We start from the raw sequence: 25050 nt of genomic DNA, 5'->3' as shown, positions 1-25050 counted from the left end.
AAACTTGCCATTGAAAAAAACATCTTGGTGTTTCCTGCTATTGAGACTGTTGAAGAATTAAGTAAAGCAAATGCTTGTTTCTTTTTATTTAACTACAATTTTGACCATCTTTGTCACATCATTGTATACCAGTATTGTGAACGTACTTGTATTCTTTGACATTTTGCAGGTTAAAGTTCAACAAGTTGCCTTGGAATTGCAACTTACACCATTTATTGTGTTTTTGAGACAAATTTTGGATCAACTTCAAGAAAGAGATCAAGCAAATATATTTGCACAACCTGTAAGCCTCAAAGAGGTAAGGCTTGAAACATAGAAGATTCTGAAAGGGCTTGACACAGGGAGGTTGTTTCCCTTGGCTAGGGAGGCTATGACACCAGGGCAGAACCTCAGGTTAAGGGACTAATAATCATTTAGAGATGGAGTAATTTCTTGGTTGTGAATCTTTGGAATTGTCTCCACCAGAGGGTTGTGGATGCTCCAGCGTTAATTATCTTCAAGACTGAGATATATAGACTTTTGCGCTCTTGGGGAATGAAGGGGCATGGGAAAGGTGTGGAGCTGAGGTAAAAGATCAGCCAGGATCTTATTGAATGATGAAGCAGAGGCGAGCAGCAGAATGGTCGACTGCTGCTCCTATCTCTTATGTTCTTAACCAGTGTGCGGGTAATATATATTTATCACTAGTGTCGATAGCAAATATTTTTAGTTACATTTTCAAATGAAAGTAATGAATTTGTCTGTTGTAAATTTACACACTTTAAATATTTTTTATTGAATAAATTTAGATTGTTTGGTGCTTCAGCCCCTTTTCATTTTCCCCTGCTTCCTTCACTGTTTACCCCCAATCCCCAGTTGGATTTTACTCATTGAATGTGAGTTTAGGTAAACAGTACAGCCTAGATTGCTTGTTTTGGACACATATCTTTCATATGGTTTGATTTCTGTCCACCAGAATAATGAGCCCAAACCTTTATTGATTTTTCTGGCCATGGATATACATAATACGCAAGTCATGCACATAATAGACTCCATGTGAAGTGGTTATGTGGAATAACTACATTCCACAGTACACCCTGAGGTCCTGGTGTGAAACATTGCCAGCAGTTTTAGTGTTGCTGGTATGAATCATGAATAATTTTATTTTGAATGTGGCAATAAGGGTTGTTCAATCAGCCACCAACTGCATAGGTTTTTGGGTCTTGGATTAAATTATGGAAAATGTTTAGATGACCTATTTTGGTTATTTGAATTGTTTTTATTTATAGACTGGACATTGCTGGAAAGACCAGCATTTACTGCTCATCCCTAATTGCCCTTGAGAAGGTGCTGGTGAGCTACCTTGTTGAACTGCTGCAATCTGTATGTTGCAGCTAGACCCACAGTGCTGTTGGGGAGGGAATAAACAATACACTTCTTGCTGGGAAATCTAATTGGTAGGAGTTTAGCATCTTTGTCCAAATTTCTGCTCCCACCCATTCCACTTCCAGGAAATCACTTCCTTTACTTAATTAATTTTTCTCAGAATATTATGTATGGTTTAACTTTTTATATTTAATCATTTGAATCCTGTACGTACATCAAAATCATGCTTAAGTTAGGTAGGTGTGGGTGGCACGGTAGCACAGTGGTTAACACTGTTGTTTCACAGCGCCAGGGACCTCGGCCTTGGATGACTGTGGAGTTTGCACGTTCTCCCCGTGGTCTGCACGTTCTCCCCGTGGTCTGCACGTTCTCCCCATGGTCTGCACGTTCTCCCCGTGTCTGCGTGGGTTTCCTCCGGGTGCTCCAGTTTCCTCCCACAGTCCAAAGACGTGCGAGTTAGGTTGACTGGCCATGCTCAATTGCCCCATAGTGTCAGGGAGATTAGCAGGGGCTACAGGGGTAGAACCTGGGTGGGATTGTTGTCAGTGCAGGTTCAATGAGCCGAATGGCCTCTTTCTGCACTAGAGATTCTATGATTCTCGGTGTGGATTCAGTCATTCCACATGATTTAGAATCTGTTGATTAATCACTGAATACATTACCTCTGTTTGAAGAGAGTTCTATCTTTGGCACATGTGAAATGATCACAAAATATGATCAACTCAATGTAATCTTGTTCATCATTTTGTTGAAAATTACAGTCAAATGGAATAGCTGATAACACTATTAAGCGCACAAACAATATTGAATGCACTAATTTGGAAGGTCTTTACCGCAGTAAGTTCACTACTTAAAATTTAAAAGGAATCTATAAATAAAACACACAGGATCCCATTATTTAAAAGAGGTCTCGATGGTGAGCTCTTCAGTATGTAGTGTTTTTGGGAGGAGTGGAAGAGGACTACTCATTATTAATGCTTTTGTTTTTCAAGGTTCCAGATTATTTAGAGTTTATTACACATCCTATGGACTTTTCCACCATGAGGAAAAAGCTAGAAACTCATTGTTACAAAACCCTTGATGAGTTTGAAACGGATTTTAACCTGGTCATAAACAACTGTATGAAGTACAATGCTAAGGAAACTATATTCTACCGGGCAGCAGTGCGATTGAGAGATATTGGAGGTTCCATATTGAGGTGTGCTCGACGACAAGCTGAAAACATTGGGTATGACTATGAAACTGGAATGCATCTACCTGAATCACCAAATTTGGCAAACTTCTACCGCTTCTCCTGGGAGGATGGTAGGTATTCTGACAGTACAGATTGGTGGTGGGAGGATAATATTTCCTTTTGTTATTTGACTGGAAAGTGCGGAGAACCAAGATTTTCAGTTGATGGATTCAAAAAACATTCCGTAAATTATCCCCGATGTTTGGTAAAGATGGTTAATATTCAAAAATGAAATTGCATTGCTCTATTTCTTTAGTCGAATAATGCACTTTCAGTTAATATTGCTAACAGCAAACTGCACGTTATGTGTGTGGCGTTGCACATTTAATCAGTCCTTACAGGGATAAACTTTGTCATGCTTTTTTGACTCAAATTAGAAATTTGGGTTATCCTATTTTTGATTACATATAACAAATGTTAGAAAAAGATTACCTTATAGAGTCATAGAGGTTTACAGCATGGAAACAGGCCCTTCGGCCCAACTTGTTCATGCTGCCCTTTTTTTAAAAAAACCCTAAACTAATCCCAATTGCCCGCATTTGGCCCATATCCCTCCATAGCCATCTTACCCATGTAACCTTCTCAGATTTATTTTTTCTTTTACTGCAATTTACAAGCTATGAGCATTTATTTAATCATGGTAACAGGTTTATGAAAGGCAGAACTTTATACCCATAAAACATGAGCTGCACTACATATTTTAATTCCCTTTTAAAGTCATATGTTCTCCCTGTTCCCATAGTTCTCTCTTTGCAGTAGTTTGGTCACCCATTATTTTTCACATTATCCTCAGGAGTAAGAGGTATACCCAAAAAAACATAAGCATACAGAATAATGTATTGAATAGGCACCAAATTAAAAGTCATGACCATGTAAAAGGCATTTCCTCAAAGTGGTCCATAAACTAATGCATTTAGCTCACTTTTTTAATTTGAACGGTTAAATTTAGAAATAACCCAACAGGCAAGCTTTAATTTTAAACAAGATAAAGGTTAGTTAATACCGAAACTGCTGATGAAAGAGACTTAAAATTATTAACTAAAATACAGATACAAAGATCAAAATGCTGATAAAGGAAAAAAGATACTTTAAAGATGAGATTTCTAATCAGTCTCTGTGTGAGATAACATTGTGGGCCTGTTGTTTGAATTCCTTCTTTCTAGAGTGAAGGGGTTGCAAATTGAGGTTCAGTTTAACAGTTGCTATGGTTTCTGCAGTCGACTAGTTGGTATTTGCCCTTTTCAGCTGGACTCAGCCGGCCATGCAGGTTTTGGGAGAGAGAGAAGGATCCTTGTTCCTCACTGGTTTTGCCACTTGAAGATTGTCTAGATTATTCTCAGCCGAACAACAGTTAATTTCTGGATAACCTTCCTTTTTGATTCTCAGTGGCAAAGAGAAAACCCCTTTAATGTATTTAGAGTTATTCCTGTGGGTTCTGTATGTACTCTGCCTCGCCAAGATGATGCAGACTCCTTTATAGAGTTCAAAAAAACACAAAAATGGTTGCTATGTTAAATTTCAAGGAATAATTGTTTCACCAGGCAAAGAAATCAATTACATTGTGATCCTTTGAAGTCCCTTCCTGTTTCCTCGGAAGTAAAAAGGATTTTCATATGTTTTAGAAAATTCAGTGGACATCCCTGGAAGAGTCTTTTGCACTTTAATGCCTCTTCGTAGCTAGCTCTAGAGATACCATTCCTACAAGGGTTTGAACTAACACAGAAAGGTGCCATGTTGTCTGCCTATACTTCAATTTTGAAAAAGAAGACTTTTAAACTCAATGTAAAAGTTTGCAACAGGAATGTACCTTTAAGACAATTGTCCTTAAAATATGGGTCGTCATAATTAAACGCTCATGAAGACATGGTCAAAGTAATTTGTGTGTGGAAGCTTTTGAAGACTGGGTGAGAGATCACAAGGGGAAGTGATGGAGGGAGAATGTTCTAGACTGTAGAGCCAAGGTGGATGAAGTCTGTGCCATTGAAGTGGAAGTGGGGTTGAGGCAGAGGTCAGTGTCAGAAGAATAGAAAGCGAGAGTTGCCATTTATGGTTGGAGGAACTTGCAAAAGTAGCTGTGGATGATGGCATGGAATGATTTTTAAATGACGCTTGGGCTTTAAGTTTCCGATGTTAAATTTCTTGTTTAGTAGCGTATTGTATCCTAGTATAATTGAGTTGATGTCAGAAATTGTTTTATGTGGAGTTTAAAATGTACTGAATGTAAGGCTCATTGTTTGAAAATTGCATTAAAACTGAAGCAGAATTAATTTTAAAAATTAGATGTTGAGATTTAAATGTTTGAAACAATTAATTTTCATTTTTGGAGTGAAGTGACATAGAAACAGGTCTGGTTGTCTTGGCTGTCAGTGCTGTGGAGCATACTCGTTTATAAAGCAGCTAAAATTCCACAGCACTGAAGGTAAAGCAAAAACAATGAGCTGGAGGTCAGTGCTATAATATCCAGAAAGAATAGCAGCTCTTTGTAGAAGCTATTCTGCTGGCTCTAACAGTAAAGGGAAAAATGTTCAAATTGTTCATGCTACTTAAAACAGTGACTAGAATACCTCAAACTATTACATATCAAGTTTATAAATAATAGCATTAATTTCATTTCTAGACAATCTAATCCATCCCAACCGTAATCCATTCTGTTTAACTATTAATGTATGGTTGCATTTGATTTTTTGAAAATGAACACCTTGGATGAATGTGTCATCATGTGCTTGTTAATCCCCAACTTTCATCATCAGTCAAACCTATTACATTGAATGTGATGTAATTATATTTAATTTAAACATCGCACGTTTTCAGTCATTTGGTGTTTATATTGATAAACTTTGCCCATTGCTTACAATTTGATACTGAAATGTATTAATGTTAATCCACAGAGTTTTGCATATAATGCATTAAATATTGGCTGTTAACCTCATTTGTATATTTAATAACCAGAGCTGTAATTTTTGTGAACTATTCATTAGAATAATATGATTTGAAATTTTAATTAATTTAGAATTTAAACATATTTGGTTATAACTTCAGTTTGTGGATCAATGTAGATTTTGCAATGCAGTGGGATATTATTGTTAAATTTTAATATTTACATAATTACTGATCATTTACATTTAGTAAACATATGCACTAACTGGGGTCAAAACGTTAACATAATAAATTCATAATTGTGAATGTCAGAATGTTATGTTGGTTTCAATATTTCCATGATCCTTTCATGTATTTTAATCCTAATGCAAACCAGACCAAGAAAATTAAAAGCACAACATCAATTGCTGCCCATGGGGAATTTTTGGATTCATTTTATGTTTTGATTTGTTCTTCAGTGGATAACATGCTGATACCAGAGAACAGAGCCCATATGTCGCTGGAGGACCAGCTCAAAGAGTTGCTAGATAAATTGGACATAACATGCACCATGAAGTCAAGTGGCGCTAGATCAAAGCGAGTAAGATTATTGAGAAGAGAAATCAACAGCATCAGGCATAAACTGGCTCAACAGCAGCACCTGCATAATGGCAATTACTCTGAATTGTCGAAGGAGGATAATGGAAAACCACTGACGGAAAGCCACGAGGATAGTGCTGAGAGAGGTTTGTGGTATTTAACTATACATAATCTCTATGGTGCTGATCTTGTAGTGACTGCAAAGTGATGATGTTTACTGTGATCTTGAAGAAAGATGTCCACATAGATTAAGTGATCTCTGTATGGCATGGATTTCCCCATTCTTGATCATTTAAATCTAGCACAAAATCAAAGAGATCTCCACTGCTGCTGGATGCCTGATTTCATTAATTGGGGTAAGCAGCCAATCACAATTAAGAATTCTCACATATAACAAGCCAGAAAGTAAATTAGCTGATTATCCTTTACTTTTAATTGCACCGGGAAGCTAAAAAAAATGATTAGAACATACACATGGGATTAAGGTAGAAGCTGAAACATAATCAAACTTTATGATTTAAAAAAATCCCAATAATTGTTTTCTTTCAATGGAAAAGTATGACATTTCACAATGCATAATTAGGACTCTAAAATCGGCCCCACAGGTGGAGGAGGTGGTTAAGAAGGCGTATGGTGTGCTGGCCTTTATCAATCGAGGGATTGAGTTTTGGAGTCCGGGGATAATGATGCAGCTATATAAGACCCTTGTCAGACCCCACTTGGAGTACTGTGCTCAGTTCTAGTCGCCTCATTACAGGAAGGATGTGGAAAAGATTGAAAGGGTGCAGAGGAGATTTACAAGGATGTTGCCTGGATTGAGTGGCATGCCTTATGAGGATAGGCTGAGGGAGCTCGGTCTTTTCTCCTTGAAGAGACGTAAGATGAGAGGTGACCTAATAGAGGCATATAAAATGTTGAGAGGCATAGATCAGGTGGACTCTCAGAGGCTTTTTCCCAGGGTGAAAATGGCTGCTACGAGAGGACACAGGTTTAAGGTGCTGGGGGGTAGGTACAGGAAAGGAAGTAACATGCACAGTAGGAAATGTTAGGGGGAAGTTTTTCACACAGAGGGTGGTGGGCGAGTGGAATCGGCTGCCGTCAGTGGTGGTGGAGGCAAACTCAGTAGGGTCTTTTAAGAGACCTCTGGATGAGTACATGGGACTTAATAGGATGGAGGGTTATAGGTAGGCCTAGAAGGTAGGGGTATGTTCGGCACAACTTGTGGGGTCGAAGAGCCTGTTTTGTGCTGTAGTTTTTCTATGTTTCTATAATTAAAATCCAGGACTGGATTGTTCCCACTTGCGGGTTTGAAGGCAGGGAGCATGTACAATTCTGTGAGTGGCCTTCCTGCCACCTAGTCTCCTGCCCCCAACTTTTCACAAATTTGATACCTATTGATCTCTGAGCACCCAGTAACCCAGTAAAATCTAGCCCCAGTTAAACCTCATTTGACAAGGCGGAATTTTTTTTCAAGGATCTTTACATTGAGACTAATAGTGTACAAGGATAAATACTCAGGTGTTCTGTAATTTCTAATTGATTTTTGTCTGGGGGGGGCCATTAGTGCACCCTATGGCCCAGAATCACCGACAGCAATTTCTGAATTTCAACGTTTATGTGCAAGTGCGGATTCCAGAAGTTGCTGTCAGTTTTGGAGGTGTAGTGACAGCAAACACTGTTTTGCTGTTGGTACACCACAGAATCCCGGCACCTGTGTAGTAAAAGCTTTAGAACGAAGTTCGAGAACAAATTTCAAAACTAATGAGAGGACTGATGTCAGACAGTGTTTTTAATGCAGCGGTTGATTAATATTCTGAATTGGGTAATAAAGACAGAGGGCGCAATCTTACAAAAAATATTCTAAGTGCTGAACGAGCGGGAAAAGGAAAGAGTTTCAGACTTGTTTTTTTGGGTGAGTTTGAAAATGCAATCTTATGACACTCTCACTTTTTTGAGCAGAAGTGTAATTCTTGCCAGTTTGGTGGGGGGGAGGCGGAGCCTAAGCTCCGGTTGCTGGCATTGAGATCCTCCCATTGGGTCCACCGTCACAACCTCCTCCGTGGCCTACCCTGCGCCCACCCTCACTTCACCACCCCCACCGATCATGCCCCTTGCATATTACCCCTTGCAAAGCACCCCCCCCCCCCCCATTCCCCCACATGCTCCACTCCCACTCAGACCCCACTCTCTTAGCACTGTCCCTGGCACAGTTATGATGCCTCATGCGTAGTGCCTGGTGGCCACTGCCAGGCTAGCACTGCCTAGCCATGCCCCGGACTGCCCAGGGGCTTTGGTGGCCTCCAATTTCACCCCCTACCCCGGCAAGGCCATCACATCTGGTCTCCACTGGTGGAGATCAGCTGTGATTCTCATCAGCAAGGAGGTAAGTGCAAGTGAGACCAGACTCGCTAATGACATGTAAAACATTTAAATTGGCTTTGCTCCCTTTCTGGGCATGAAGCCGATCTCGCCGGCAAAACGGGGCCAATAAGATTGCATGAGACAAGAAACTGGAAGCGAACCTGATTTTTTGCAGCGAGCTGGTAAGATCGTGCCCATAATCTCTTAAGAGGCAGTCAGATGTAGTCATTGAAGAAAAATGAACCTATGAGCCTCTTAGTTTCCATCATCGTGATAAAACAGTTCATGTGGAGCACTTTCATGGTTTTATTTTAGTTACTTAGAAACTAAAAGCAGGAGTAGGCCATTCGGCCCTTCGAGCCTGCTCCGCCATTCATTTTGATCATGGCTGATCATTGAATTCAATATCTTTATTTCCCACTCCCCCGCCCTTTCCTCCAAATCCCTTGATCCTTTTAGCCCAAGAGCTATATCTAATTTCTTCTTGAAATCAGACAACGTTTTGGCCTCAACTATATTCTGTGGTAGTGAATTCCTCACATTCACCACCCTCTGGGTGAAGAAATTTCCCCTCACCTCAGTTCTAAAAGGTTTACCCCTTATCCTCAAACTATAACCCCTATTTTTGTTTGATTCATGGAAAATAAATAGTTCTTTGCCACCAATTTACAGGGTGCCGGATTTTTTAATAGAGGAAAAGAAATATATGACTTTAAGTATATCTGTACTGTATGCAGTGTATTTCGAGTAAAATCTATTGAATAAATATTTTAAATTCAGAACTTTATTTAAAACCATCTTCCAAACTTGATTCATAGTGCAGACCTTGCAAAGGTTGTTGATGTTGAAATGAGTAGCCGTTACTTATTGGGCAAAAACAAACAAATTAAAAGACAGTTGCTGTATTGTTTAGGATATAGTATGTAAAATAATGACTCAATTTTTGTATTTATTTAAAGTTTTATGTGTCATCATGTAATAAATTAACCAATCCCTTAAATCCAGTGTCCATTACTTTTACTGAAATTAATTCAGTAAAGGTTGCAGTTTATACTTTTATCTTTGATATTGGTACCAAAAAATAACACTTTTTTGCTTTAACTGTTGTGAAAATAGTTTTCTTGTGAATTTCTTTCTCAGTAAATGTTCAGTTGGTGTGCCAGGCTATGGAGAGAGTATGGGTATGAACAGTGAGTCCTGGCATGTGCAATGCATATCAATGTTGTGTCAATTGTAAGCATTTCTAAAAGCTGAAAGCACAAGTGCAGGGTAGCCTGGCAACTTGAAGCTTTCGGCTGACAATGATTTGTCTGGGAAGCTGTATAAATTTGGTGCTAACACTTTTCATGTAGAATGGCTGCCAATGGAAGCCATCATTGCAGAAAATACAAATGCACATGTTTTATTATTTTTCTGATAAATATTTTAAGTTTTATCTTTTCCAGCAGAGATCTAATTCCCAGTGGTACTACTCAGCTTAATGCTCAAACTAAGATGGAGTGCGTGCACAAAGAATGTCAAAAAATATTTGGAGCAATTTTTTTGCTTTGGCCTAGCTTGTAAATTTAACTGGTCAATGATAGTTTTTCTTTCCCTTCCCTGTTTGTTTCTTACGTCCTTGTTTAGCTAAAGTTCCACGTTTGCAAATCGGTTTCGAGTCTTGCAGAAAAAATACATGCGTGGGTCTAGGACTTGTAAAGTGAATATAAAAAACACTACAGTATACTAAGTAGAAGTCTCCAATGGAATTGCACATGGTAGATAAGGGATCATGATATTTTCCAAGCACAGTACAGTGTATCACGGTTATCTACTACGGAATGTATTATTTTTGGTGGCACAGTGGTTATCACTGCTGCCTCACAGCGCCAGGGACCCGAGTTCAGTTCCTGGCTTGGGTCATTGTGCAGAGTCTGTACGTTCTCCCCATGTTTGCGCGTGTTTTCTCCAGGTGTTCTAGTTTTCTCCCACAGTCCAAACGATGTACTGGTTAGGTACATTGGCCATGCTAAATTCACCCTCAGTGTACGCGAACAGTCGCCGCAGTGTGGCGACTAGGGGATTTTCATAGTAACTTCATTGCAATGTTAATGTAAGCCTACATGTGACACTAGTAAATAAAGTTTTACTAATAAGACAGTGCTGTGTTAATTTAAGATTAAAAATTCCAATTGTTAATCGAAGCTTAGTTCATATGTTTGATCAGGAGGGTCAGTAAATTGGAATGTGCTTGATTTTTCACGCTTCAGCCTAGAAGCATAGAGCATATTAAGATTGCTTTGCATACGGATGTTTTGTACCAGTGAACGTTCTGTGGGTGCTGCCCATGTTCAGACAGAGGATGTAGCTATGATGCCTTGATAATAGAATGTAGGTGTGCCCCTTTAAGAAATGTGATTGCTCTGGATTCTTGAAATGATTGGTGGATTGATTTACTGACCCGGGTTTTAGATGATGCTGAGTTTCTTTGACTAACAGTTAAATTAATAAATTGGAGATTGCATTAAATTAGAATAATTTTGGACAGTGGAACTGGAATAGATAGGGGTAAAGTGCAAAAGAAAATTCACAATATAACGTGAATAAATAATCCATATTTGTAAAGAAAGCAGAAAGTCTTGTATTTATATAGCAGCTTTCACAGCTACCAGATGTCTCAAAGCACTCTACAGCCAACGAAGTGTGCATGCATCATGTCTGTGACTTTTTGTTGTTCTTAAAATAAGGTAAACAGTTGTTTCATTTATTCCTTTTACTGAAGAAGATTATCCATGTGAAAATATATCCATTAAATAAATGCAGGCCAGTAGTATTGATGCAAGACATTGATTTTGGTTCTGTATAGCTCTTCCACTTTGTTTGGCATTGGAAAGATTCTGGGTATAAACAGGCAATGCTAGTTTGCCTCAGTAAGTTGATCAATCTTTGAAAGAGAAAAATGGTCAAATTCGTAATGCAGGGAATGTAGAAAATGTGGCAACCAGTTTATGGTTCGCAAACTCCCACCAACAGCAATGTCAATGACCAAATAATCTGCCTTTCTTTTGTGAGGTTGTTTGAGGGATAAATCCCCAGGACATTGGGGATAATGCCTTTGCTCTTTAAATTGTGCTATGTGAGATTTTACATCCATCCAAATAGGTAGATAGGGCCTTAGTTTAATGTCTCATCTGAAAGATGGCACCCCTGTCAATAGAGCACTCCTACAATATGCATTGGGAGCATCAGCTTTTGTTTTGGACTCGGGCTCTGGAGTGGGACTTGAACCCAGAGCCTTGTTATGCAGAGATGTCAGTGCCACTAACTGAGCCACGGCTAACGTTCAAAATCTGACACTTATTCCTCAACCAGTGAAAACAGATAATTTGGCCATGCTTATGTTACTGATTATGTGACTTTGTGTGACTCATGTAATAATCCAGGTCAGGAACTCCAGAAATGTTTTATGAAGTCCACCTTGGATCATAAGTTTTGCACTTGAATTTGGTTAGGGTAAGCATGATATGTTTCACTTCAGGTATGATTCAAATGACCCACGAGGGAGCTTTTATCAAACAAAAAGTTTATTTAAGAATGCAGTTAACATGTATGGAAGGAAAATTAGCAATACCGTTCATCATTTATAAACAAAAGCAAAGCAACCACGATAATGTATAACCCTTAACAAATATATCTAAAATGTTCCAATCAAACAAAACTTCCATACACCAAAAACCCCATCCACAGGTTTAACACAGCAAAGACTAATGCTCATGTGATACTGGAATTGAGTCCTTTGGTTGGAGAATTGAAACCCTGACCTCTCAGCCATCTAACTTCTAGCAGTCCTCTGGATACACCCAGAACAGTGTGAAATCAGAACAGCTTCCCAGAACACCAGGAAGAAACTCTGGTCAAGCCACCAACAGCAGATGTTCCAAGAAGGCCGGAAGCCTTGCTTTCTGCTAACCAGCAGAATTTCTATAAAACAGGGAGAGAGAAAGAGAGAGAAACACTTGTCAGCTTGATGTCCCTTCTAAAACTAACTGCAGCCAGCCAAAAACAGAAAATGAAACCTTAAACTCACAACAGAGGAAAAACAACTGTCCAAAACACATGACCTTCCTTCTAACAATGCAGGGTCATAAAGATCCCGAAGCAAAAATAAACACAGCCCTTTTAAGCCACTGAAGGAGCAATAAAAGCACCTCTAGTAGACGGCCCGGCAACAATGAGAAAAGCTGAGGCTGTGAGAGCTGCAGAGAACATGACTTTTTAAAAAATATTTAAAGATACACTAACGTCACACTCGGCCGGTGCCTTCCCTACGTTACTGCAGTGGCTGCGCTTTAAAAGTCATTGGCTTAAAGTGTTTTGTGACATCTTGACATAAAGGTTAGTCTAAAAATGTAATTCTTTTTTTGAATGTCATGTCTTATGAATACTTTGGACTCTCAAAAGCTAAAGCTTGAAAATTTTGCCCAGATGTATTATTTATTTATTTTTATTAGTCACAAGTAGGCTTAACTTAACTCTGCAATGAAGTTACTGTGAAAATCCCCTAGTCGCCACACTCCGGCACGTGTTTGGGTACACTGAAGGAGAATTTAGCATGGTCAATGCATCTAACCTACACATCTTTTGGACTACGGGAGGAAACCGGTGCACCTGGAGGAAACACACACAGACATGGGGAGAATGTGCAAACTCCACACAGATAGTCACCCAAGCCGGGAATCGAACCCTGGTCCCTGGCGCTGTGAGGCAGCAGTGCTAACCACTGTGTCACCATGCCACCCCTATTGTAAGCCTTAGTAGCTGATTGCAGATTGTCAATGCCATTTTTTTTCAGGATGCATCAATGCCTTTTGGTCAGCTCACATGGATATTTTTCTTTAGTTTCCAGCAGTTTGCGTTGTGGTGTTCTTCAAAAACAAAAGTTTGAAGGAAAACTAGCGAGAAGATTGAAAAATGACTTTTTAAAAATGTGGGCTGTGGTTGTGAAAAATGACAGGCTGCAGTATTTACACACCTATTGTAGCTCTCTGTATTCTGTAAACTTCAGGATATGTATCATGTTGAAACAGCATCTTCCTCGTGCTAATTTTAGCTTATTTTTCAAGAACAACATTGCATTTTGAAATGTTTGAGTGTTTTCTTGATGGGAAATGTCAACATTCTACTTACTTCACAGAGACACAGGCAAAGACAAATAGATGAGGATTGCATAGGTAGTGACTTTCTTTGCCCTAATTTAACTTGAGAATAAATTTTGGAAGTGCACACAACTCTGAGATGAATGGGCAGAAAAAGAAGAATGAAGACAAGGTGAAGATTAACAGGTCTCTAGCCTCTTACTCTGGAGGCAGAGTAAGGGGTAGTGAATGTCCACTTGAGTTATGTGGTGGGAAGAATACATGGGTTGAATGCATCGATTGAAGCAGAAGTGGTAAGAGTAGGGAGGGGAGTGAGATGGTTGGAGAAAGCATAGGTAAATGGGAACAGGAATAGGATAGAGAATGGAGAAGATGTGGGAGAGAGAGACATGAAAATAAATGGGTAAAAGCAAGAGCATGGAGTAGATTTGAAGTTGTGGATTAGCTACCTATTACAGAAAGCCATCACTTTAGGTTTCAGGAATAAATAACCTATATGCCTAAGCTCAGGGTTTAAATCTACTGCCATAATCTGATTTAATATGTGCATTGGTATGGAAGATCCACTACATAGGATGGCTTGGTACAGGCATGCCATAATTATTGTCTCTGCAAAGGAGATGGAAAATTTCATATGGAAGAAAGCAATTCTGCAAGAACAGTTTTTACATTAGAAGTGGTTTAGATACATTTTGCTTTGTTTCAATGTTGGAACAGGCACTAATTCATTATCTAGAATAATCAGTCATTCAATGCTGTGTAGAAAACACACAAGTAGGATGGCACAGTGGTTAGCACTGCTGTCTCACAGTGCCAGGGTTCCAGGTTTGATTCCGGCTTGAGTCACTGTCTGTGTGGAGTTTGCACGTTCTCCTTGTGTCTGTGTGGGTTTTCTCTGGGTGCTCCGGTTTCCTCCCACATTCTGAAAGACGTGCTGATTAGGTGCGTTGACCCGAACAGGCAACGGGCTGTGGCGACTAGGGGAATTTCACAGTAACTTCATTGCAGTGTTAATGTAAGCCTTACTTGTGACTAATAAATAAATGTTAACTTTTGTAAGTTAAGTTTAATGAAGCCAAATATTTGGAGGTTGAATGAACTGGAGTGAATATAAACTTGGAAAAATGTGTTTAATTTGTTTTCTTTGCCCCTCCTCCCCACAGATGATTCAAAATCTTCACTTCCACCTACATTAGAACCTACTGGACCTGCACCTTCACCCTCAGACTCTGAAACCCATACAGACCCTCCTACACTCAAACCTGTGAGTGAGAGCAGGGCACACAGCAGACTGCACAAACGAATTAAATCTGACAGCGATGTCCTGAACAGAAAAACACTACAAAAGGAAGCCCTTGGCACTCATACTCTTCAACGTCTCCTCAGTGACAGTGGTGTAAATGGTCTAGCGCTCTCTACCTCGGACACAACAACCCAGTCAGTCAATGAAGTAGGCAGGCGTACCTCTGTTCTCTTTAGAAAGGCCAAAAATGGCATGAAGTTACAGAAGGGCTCTGGTCAGCCCATGGAGAATGGAGACAGCCAGCATCAAACAGAGCAATTGGCACTGAATACTTCACCAGGGACACTCTCAAAACTACAGAGTCGACGCCAGTCAAGGAAACGACCTCAAAGTCTGAGCTGTAGCTCTGACAGTGAAAGTGAGAAATCTCCTTGCACTCCTGCAGATCTAGGTAATCTTTCCCCATTGCCTTTCTCCTCCAAAGTGCTGTTTGTCAGCAGCTGTGAGCCTCTTTTTTAGACAGCTTAAAAGTATAGCCAATGGATTTCTTTGCAGTTGCGTTGGGTGCTGCTCTGTGGTCAGTCAATAGCTGTCATTTAGCAGGGCGAGTCAGTCTCTTGGATTTTCTTTCAAGTGCTTTATATTTAAGGGCTATGTTTTGCTGAAACCTTGTATATTTTCTGCACAGGGCTTTCAAATGGATTTGGAAAACACCCCCAGTTATTAAATGCAGAGAGCTACTCAGATTCAGAGTGCAGTTCTAGTCTCGGAAGCAATGGGGCGTTCGACAATAACAGGTAATTGTTAAAACCAAGGAAAGTGCTAATGTTCTTCTGACTTTCATGCACGGAATAAATCATGTGATGATAAAGGTTAATTAAATGTGTATATTTGTTTGGGAGTTGAGTGGAATAGTGGATTTAGAAAGCTGTTTTTTCACTTCTGTGGTGCAAGTTAAAATTCTGCCCAGAGTTGTGTGCATTTGTTTCCCGTCATGGCTGTACAAAACCTGCAGTTAAAACTGCCAGAGATAAGTTGACTTTGTAATGCTGTCAGAACGGCTAGCACATGAAATGAAAATGTTGCTCTTCTGCATTTGTGGATAAGGTAAATATTGAGATGTTACATAAAGACCTGAATCTTTGCTGTACCTAATCTTGCTGCCTCTCTGGGACCTGCTTCGTCTGATGAATGCAGTTATATAGGGAGTTGAACAGAAACAGTGCTACCTGGAATATTTCATGCCAACACTTAATTTCAGCAAGTAAGAAAAATCTTTAATTCTCCAGCACATACATCTCTGATTCCAAATCCAAAATTCCCCTGCAGATTAAGTGATATGGCGTTAATTATGTTTTTTTCCCAAAACATTGCCACAGAAATTGTGGCCGGTCACACCAGTATCCAATGTTAAAATACACATGACATATTTAGCAAAGCACTGTCTTCTAACAGATTAGGTGATCTGCAGATTGATCTCAACCAGTCTATTCTTAAACTGACTTAGATAAGTAAGAGTGGCTTAAAGATTTATTCCTGCTTTAGTTTATGTTTTTCCTTTTCCACATTCATTCTCAATGACAACTAATTGGTGCCTCCCCATCATGTCTGTGGTGAGACCAGGAACTCTCTTATTAAGGGGCAGACATTGAATCATTATTTGCTGTTCTAGTATGTTGTAATGTCGTGTATATCGACAGTTCTGTACGCTACACATTTTGCTCGAGTTTCAGGGTGAACTCCACGTACAGAAAATATCTCATTAATTAGCTCTTAACTTTAATTTAAAAATTGCAGTGTCTGGATATATGGTGGAAAGGTTCTACATAGAACATTCTGTACATTAAAAATAGAAGGAAAGCTAAGGCAGATTTAAATTCATTTGATACAAGTTCCATTTTTTTGAAAAGAACTTAACTTTTTTTGTGATGACTTCTGCCAAACTACTTGAAGCAGCTTAGTGGATTACCATATATTGGTAAAACACATTTAACAAAAATTCTGACTAATTAATAACAGAAGAAATAGGAACAAGGGCAAGACAATCGGCCCCAAGACCATGGCTGGTCTGATTGTAGCCTTAATTCCACTTCCTGACTGGCCCCCATAGCCCTCGATTCTATTATCGATCAAAAATCTGACTAACTCAGCCTTGGATGGATTCAATGACCCAGCCTTCACAGCGCACTGGGGAAGAGAATTCCAAACACTAGTGATCCTCTGAAAGAGGAAATTCTTCGTCGTCTCTCTTAAATTAGAGATAATTTATTTTGAAACTCCGCTGCCCAGTTCTAGATTTCCCCCACAAGGGGAAATATGTTCTTGGTGTTTACCCTGTCAAGCTCCCTCAGAATCTTACATTTCAATAGGATCACCTTTGATTCTTCTAAACTCCAATCACTATTGGCTCAACCTACTCATATTTTCCCCATAAGATAAACCCCTCACCCCAGGAATCAGCTTAGTGGACTTTCTTTGAAGTGCTTCCAATGCAAGTATGTCCCTCCTTAGGTACAGTGACCAAAACTGTTCACAGTACTTTAGCTGTGGTCTTTCAATGCTGACGACCGGTACAGTTGTAATAAGACTTCCCTACTTTTATTAGCATTCTGCAGTCTCACTCCATTGGAATAATATTCTGCTTTTCCATTCTTCTTGTTAAAGTGGACAACCTCACATTTTCCCACATTATACCCCAGCTGTGAAATTTCTGCCCAGTCACTTAACCTATATACACGCGCACACACACATGCCCTTTTGCTGACTTTTTGCATCCTCTTCACAATTTGCTTTCCTTTCCTATCTATTTTGTATCATCAACAAATTTGACTACAATACAGATGGTCCCTTCAGTTAAATCATTAACATAAGACCATAAATTGTTGAGGCCCCAACACTGATCCCGGCGGCACTCCACTAGTTACAATTTGCTATCCTGTAATTACCCATTTATCCTGACTTTCTGAGTGGAATTCTCCCACCTGGGACCAAGTTCTGTAGCGGGGGTGGGTATGGGGAGTGTTTCCTGCTATGGAGGCCGACAGAAATCCACGCTATGACTTTCCACCCTGACCTAATTAGCTATGCATCCAGGGGTTTAATGCCATATTCCATGGCAGGCAGGCTTGATGGTGCATGTTCTGCCATCATATCTGGCTGCTATAATTAGAAGGCACCCAACATCACTGACTCACCGGCGAAGAAAGAAGATGGGCCTGCTGAAGAAAGAAAATGGGTCTCCAGGAACACTGAGGCTCGAAGATGGTCCTCCTCAAAGAAGCTGGAAGATCCACCTAATAGATGCTTTCCTTCCCACCCATTGCTGTGTTGTTCTAGAGTCACTGGTGACTCCATCCCAAACTCCGGAGGCAGCCCAGGCATTCTTCAGGTGAGTCCCAACTTCTGCACACCATGTTGTTCCAGGTGTGATCTGGACCGGCCTGTATTCCTGCTGGCGTTGCAGAGAATCGGCAGTGGGAGGGGAGGAGATTCCAGTCAGGCCTGGCATCCCATTAATGGGAAATAAATCAGTTTCATGCTGGCCACCAGCAGGTTTCCTGAATCGCCTTGGTGGGTACCAGCAGAAGATTCTATGGGAAATTGATGTCAATGTAAAACTGATTTTTGGACACCAGCCTAATTCTAACCCTGCCTGCCCTTGAACCCACCAGTGAGGGCCTGGGAGAATTCCGCCCTCTGTTTCCTGTTAGTTAGCTAGTTCTCTGTCCATGCTCATATAAAACCCTGACACCATAAGCTCTTTTTAGGGTACTTCTTCGTGTCGTGGTGAAGCTACATTTGATTTCAAAATTCTCATTTTGTTTTCAGATCAGTCATGGCTTTGCCCTCCCTATCTCTCTAATCTTCTCTAAGGCTGCAACCTTTTGCAACCATCTAATTTTGGCTTCCTGATTTTCCATAATTTTAATTGCTTCACCATTGGTCCAATGTCTTTAGCTGCCTCTTCCCTCCCTCCACCTCACTTCGCTACCTCACTCTCTTCTGATGCTCTTTAAAACCTACCTTGACCAAACGTTTAGACATCTGACTTCGTATCTCTTTAAGTGACTTGTGTTACATTTCCTAAGAGTCCTGTGAAGCACCTTAGGGCATTTTATTATGTTAAAGGCACAATATAAATATTTGTTGTTGAATATATCATTTTTTCTCCCATGCCAATCAATTGCTGTCACATAGCTCATATTTGTGACTGAACGTCTTCAAAAGTAAGTTTTTGAAACAGGTTTGCATCCATTTGCTTTATAACTACTATCACTAATTAAAATTGTATGTCCTCTTTTAGTGGCCTGTCTCCACCCAAACGTAGCCGAGGGAAGCCAGCTCTTGTTCGAGCACACTATCTTGACAATGGCAATGGGGATGTATCTTGTGGCGATTACACTGCATCAGGTACTTAGACAGCATAAGAACTTCCTACTAAGCATTAATTAGTTGCAAAAAACAAAATTACAAGAAATAACTGCTGTGAGTTAAATATAACGAATAAAGCAGTGTGAAGCCTGCTAGAAGGCTAAGGGAAATCTGTCTCTATAATTCTACAAATGTTTTGGTTACTATGTCTTGGCAGAATTCTTTTGTAAAACAACTCGGTGAATGAGAGCAGGGCCATTTTTTTTTCATAATCTTTCATGCAATTTATGCATAAAAATAGAAGAAGTTTTGCCAAATCCAATTTTTCATAAAAATGGTACCACCTGCTGTTTGGAATTAGAAATTTTCAATTGTAACTGGTGGGAAAATTTATTTTAAAAAACTCGAGGAAAAAATGCAGAATGTTGTTCAACTTTTTTTTGAACACAAGGGCATTGGCTTATCTTTCCAGTAATAACAAATTTAAACAAATATTAGTTCCCATTGGCATTAAAATAAAGCAAAGGAAGAGTGCCTTTTAATTAAAACAATGGAAATTGAAATAGATGAGTTTTATGCCAAGTACATTAGTTTAGTTCAAGGTTTCTCTGAGATGTATTGTATTTTCCAAAATGGCTGGGTATTTATTTTTAGAATAGGAGAAATCTACACCGTGATAAAAATAAACTTCTGTTGTTCTGATTTTTTTTTATAGGGAGAGGGGTCTGGACACCCTTTGAGAATGATGCTATTTTAGAGCCTCTGGAATTAGTTTGGGCCAAATGCAGAGGATATCCTTCTTACCCAGCACTAGTAAGTCAAATGTCAAGTAAAATGGACAAAACTGCATCATACCTTAAATAACCTAACTGAAATAACTGGCAGATTCTAGTCTGTAATTTAACATTTGGGAATAATTCCATTCATTTTTTAATTAGCTTCGATTCACAATAACACAGTTCAAGATTCTGTTTTCATTTTGTTCATTATAATGAGTCTGCAATTTTTGCTAATTTAATTTGGATGAACATTGGTAGAAGCAAATATGCATGAAGCAATGCTAGTACAGGCTGAGAACTGGTCCAACCTGGGGCATGGTAATGCTTATTGCCTCATTTATTTGTACATTCACTTAAATAAAGTTTTAACGTTTATTTATTAATGTCACAAGTAGACTTACATTAACACTGCAATGAAGTTACTGTGAAAATCCCCTTATGTTGCTTATGTTACTTAGAAGGCCTCAGACTTAGCTGTGTGTTAGCACTCCGAGGCAGCTGCTGTGATTCCATTGCAAAGACTTGAGGCTAATTTAGTCGATGCTTCAGTATAGTACTTTGGAAGTGCTGCAGTGTTTGAGGTAATTGCTGTCTTTTATATGAGACTTTTAACTAACACGCTGTCTATGCTCTCAGGTCGATGTTAAAGACCCCATAGTATTGTTTTAAAGAAGAGCGGGGAAATTCTCCAGGTATCATGGCCAATGTTTATTGCTTGACCAACAAACGCCATGAAAAAAATGATTAATTGGCCAGTTATCTTATTGCTGTTTGTGGGACCTTGCTGTGTATAAACTTGCACATGTTACAACAGTGACTGCACCTCAGAGGTACTTCATTGGCTGTGAAGCACTTTGCAATGTCCTGAGATCATGACAGGTGCTTTACAAATACAAAATATTTTTGCTTTATTTTCTGTTATATTTTACTTTGTAGATCATAGATCCTAACATGCCTCGAGATGGCTTGTACCATAATGGTGTCCCAATACCTGTACCTCCATTGGATGTAGTTAAACTAGGAGAACAGATGCACGCCGAAGCTGGAGAGAAACTTTACCTAGTATTGTTTTTTGACAACAAAAGAACATGGTAAGTGGAAGAAGAAATATGATGCCTGAACTATGGATTTGTGTAGGTGTGTGGTTTTAACACTATTCTGTTTGTATTGATTTTGTTAAACATACTGGAGCGTTCAGTATGTAAGTCCATTTTACCTGTAAAATTGATTTTCATGTCTGAAATAGCTGCAATGTGCATTTATGTTCAGAACCCTGTTTGTTTGCAGTTTCAATTTTGCTGCATTTCCCAGATTCTTGAGGGAAGAACCTCAATCAAGTAGTTGGTTCACTGGTGCCTAATGTCAAATGTGTATGCTACTATGCTCAGCTGCCAGTTTCTCGTCATCATAATACAGGACTAGAAAGAATCGGCAGGGCTTAAAAATGACAATTCCTGCTTTGACCTGTGAATGATCAATCTTGCTACTCATACATGAAAGTCCAGAATTTTAAAGATTCTCTGATTGTACCAACAAAAATGTTGCCCTAAATTCTAACCAGGGTATTCTGTGGGGATGGGAGACAAGAAATCTAAGAACATTAGCTATCAAAGCTTGCTACGCTATTAACCCTCTATGAAAATACCTGTACACTTGAGTAGTCATAGTACGTAGCTTAGTTGTTTAATTGCATACTTGGTTTTAGCTCCTGCACGTTACATATGATATAATCTGTCCGTAAACTGAATTAAGTTCTAAACCCACATTAGCAGATGGTCGTGATACATTCAGCAGCCTCTTCGATTAAGAATGGCTTTAGTACAAGCAAGAGATCCGATACAATTGGTGTCTGGCATAATATTTTGCTCTTAATTTTAGTTTCAAGCCATGCTGTATTCCAGCATCTCAGTATTGAACTAACACTTGATCTATAATTCCTGTCTGATATGTTTGTGTGCTTTGTAACCTCTCAACAGGCAGTGGCTTCCCCGTTCAAAATTACTTCCTCTTGGTATTGACGATACAGTAGACAAACTGAAAATGATGGAAGGGCGTAAATCAAGCATTCGAAAATCTGTTCAAATTGCTTATGACCGAGCGATGATCCATTTGAGCAGAGTACGTGGAGAACATGGCTTTCTCACCTCAAACTACATGTGACTGTTATAAAACATAACCAAAGTTGCAGAAGGAGATTGTATGATGTGACATCAGGCATCAAAGACCTTAATTTCTGCTCATTGTAAAAACTAAAATTTCCTTTCTTTATTTTTTCATACTTTTAAGCAGATCGACACACAGCCTTTGTCACTGCCAATTCTTATATGGCCTTTCTTTTGGCTTGTTTCTTGCCATGTTTACTTCATTTAAACATAGATCATGCTTTAAATTTACAAATACAAATCCTGTTCATAGTGTTTATAATGCCTTTTGTGTGGACGCCAAGGGGAAGAAAAACCATGTATATAATTGTATTATATTGTTACACACTAAATTATTCAAGGCTGCAGATCTGAATCTTTAGCTTCTCTGTGATGGTAATGGGTTTTGTACGCACACACTGTAATTTATTTGAGAAACAATACCATTTGACGTTTGAAAGTATTTGTTCTGTTAAAATGCAGTGGACTTGTGACCTGTGTATACTGTGTAGTACAAGTTTAAAACATTTTTTATTACATTTTATGATTTTGGTTTTTAATGTATTCAGGCTATTATATCAATGATGTTGACTTACCTAGGGACCTAAAATTAGCTGAGTGTCCACTGTGAAACACAGGATGTTCATGTTGTATTTATTGTAGAAAGTAAGATTATTTGCTTTCTAGTACTGTTTATAAGAAACTGTAATGGTTGAGAAAATTGAGAATTGACACTTGCAAAATTGTGCTTTTACCTCTGATCTATTACAATCCAACTGTCTGAGGCTATATTTTCTCCTGAGAATTAAATGTGATGAACTAGAAATTAGCAGTTCTTAATTTTAATTGCTGAGCTTCCTTGGTTAGCTCTCAGTCGCAATATCCTGGCGTCAGCCTCTTTACTCCTGTCGCAACCTCGTTGCTTTTAACAATGTCGCTGTGATTCCAGTCATTGAAGGGAAAATTGCGGTGACAAATTATAACAGTAGCAAGAAAAAAAATCCCTGTTAATTCCTTCAAGCAAGATCTGGACTGGAAATGACCTTGTAGAAGAGGTAAGTACCTTATGAGATGAATCAGGATCAGAATGATTTCCTGGACTAATTTTGAATGCATTAGTGGGCTAGAGTGAAATTTTCCAGATTTCTTTTCCTTAATTGGACAGTGGGATATTTTAAACTTTGCCTCTTCCAGGAGATTCGATGGCTTCCAGGTATGGCTGGAAGTGTATGTATTATGAAGCATAGGACATCATAACTGTGAGGGACAAGCTGGATGAACATTCGTATCTGCCCATCACTTTTTAAATGTTTAAAATTAGATCACTACACCAACTGTGTATTTGCTGGACCAAATACTTAAACTGGGTATTAATTTTCAGTTTTGTCTAATTTGTTGAAGAAAATAAATGGGGTATGACCTACAAGCTAAAATTTACACGTTTCGAATGACATCCAACTTTGATCTCTTTGGGAAACTGATTAGGGATTGATCTGCAGCAGTTTACCATGATAATTTGGGCCAGCTGGAGATTATTGTCCATCCATGTTTGTTCATAAATTTTCAATTTTAGCTAAAGAGAAAATTCTTCCTAACCGTAAAATTCAAAGCAGAAATCTAGGAATAAATGGCAAATGTTATATTGTTTGTTATGTATGTCAATCGTATACAATGTTGGAAGGGTTTTTGTGTTTCAAGCAAGCCAAAACTTCATAACATTTTAATCAAAGTATGAAATCATTGTTTATTGTTTGATAGTATTTTGAAAATAATTGGCTTTAGTTTGTTGGTCTTTTCATATTCTCTTCAACAGCAGGATTTCTGATTGCTACAGACAAAAAGAGGGCGTGAGATCCTATTCTATGCGATTATTGTTACCTTTGCATTACACTAGAATTTCTGGTGCTTCCTTGGAGAAGCAGACCTGGGTTTGTGCCTTGTATTGGTGCAGAACAAAGGCTACCATGGAAGAGGCAGGGCAGAGGTTTATCTGGGCCTCCTGGTACAATTAGCTCTCCATTTTAAGAGAAGGGTAATTATTTTGAGCGATGCCCAGAGAAGCTGGTGCTACTCTGCATCTGGGTCTGAAGGAGCCTCATGGTAAGGCACTGCTGTCCTGAAGTATGTGCTACCTTCTTTGCAGTCTCCCCAGTTATCTTCTGGTGTTACCTCCTTCTGTTCTCCAACAGCAAACAGAAGGCCCAAAACCATTGGGCAGATCTTCACCTATAAGCTTCTTGGGCCTGCAGTTGTGTTTCCACCTTTTTCTAGTTACACTGCCCAACCAGTGAGTGGCCCTGTAGATGAGGGGTAAGAAGTGGTGACCAATGGACATGCAAATTACCCAGTCCACCAAATGTACAGGTTTAGTAGTCTGGACAGGTGAAGCATACTTTGGCCATGCTGCACCTATTCAGAACCTGTGTATCTGAAAATTGGTGTCTGTGTGTGTGCTAGAAGTGCAAAATATCATTCAATTCGGTTCTTATAGTGTTGTGAACACAGTCATAACCGAAGTATTGTACCTCCAAAAAGATTTAATGCGAAGTGTGCTCTCCACAATAGCAATGAAAACACTAGTTTGAATGTCACAAGCAATATATGTATTTTTGTACAAGGAATCTGATCTGGAGGTGAAGAATAAATGGCTTTCAACAAAGCACACTCAATATGTATACTATGTATGCAGTAAGGGTTTATGATGTCCGTATTAAAATTAATGCCATTTCCATAACTGTCTATAATGATTTACCCTTAGTGCAGAATTTACTTGAATGTCCAAATGTCAAGCTCAACAAATTAAGTATCTAGTACAATCTCAGTTATTTAATTTTAGACTGGGCTGACCCTTTCCTTGCAGTTGTTTTGGTTGACTTTTTACTAAGCAATCTTTGAACAGATTTCCTTTGAATGCTAATCACTAGATTGTAGACTTTCACTGCAGTTATACATTGGACTATCCAAC

General features: G+C 39.1%; 1 protein-coding gene across 6 annotated transcripts in view; it reads left to right on the top strand.

Moving 5' to 3' along the window:
• Positions 1-24809, top strand: part of LOC144511875 (bromodomain and PHD finger-containing protein 3-like) — a 64963-nt gene extending 40154 nt beyond the window's left edge. For 5 of the 6 annotated variants that reach the window (XM_078242289.1, XM_078242293.1, XM_078242292.1 and 2 more), the window contains 9 exons: positions 170-298; positions 2358-2670; positions 5935-6201; positions 14715-15245; positions 15483-15591; positions 19098-19204; positions 19881-19978; positions 20881-21035; positions 21921-24809. In XM_078242289.1, coding sequence (XP_078098415.1) covers positions 170-298; positions 2358-2670; positions 5935-6201; positions 14715-15245; positions 15483-15591; positions 19098-19204; positions 19881-19978; positions 20881-21035; positions 21921-22104 — 1893 coding nt within the window. In that variant the 3' untranslated portion in view covers positions 22105-24809. Of the gene's footprint in view, positions 1-169; positions 299-2357; positions 2671-5934; positions 6202-14714; positions 15246-15482; positions 15592-19097; positions 19205-19880; positions 19979-20580; positions 20769-20880; positions 21036-21920 lie in introns of those variants that run through there. The other variant, XM_078242294.1, reaches the window with a different exon arrangement.
• The last annotated feature ends 241 nt before the right edge of the window (positions 24810-25050 follow it).

The sequence above is a fragment of the Mustelus asterias genome, chromosome 25 (genome assembly GCF_964213995.1).
Source record: "Mustelus asterias chromosome 25, sMusAst1.hap1.1, whole genome shotgun sequence".
Classification (NCBI taxonomy): domain Eukaryota; kingdom Metazoa; phylum Chordata; class Chondrichthyes; order Carcharhiniformes; family Triakidae; genus Mustelus; species Mustelus asterias.
Note: the sequence above shows the minus strand (reverse complement) of the source record. Positions and strands in the feature narration are given on the sequence as shown.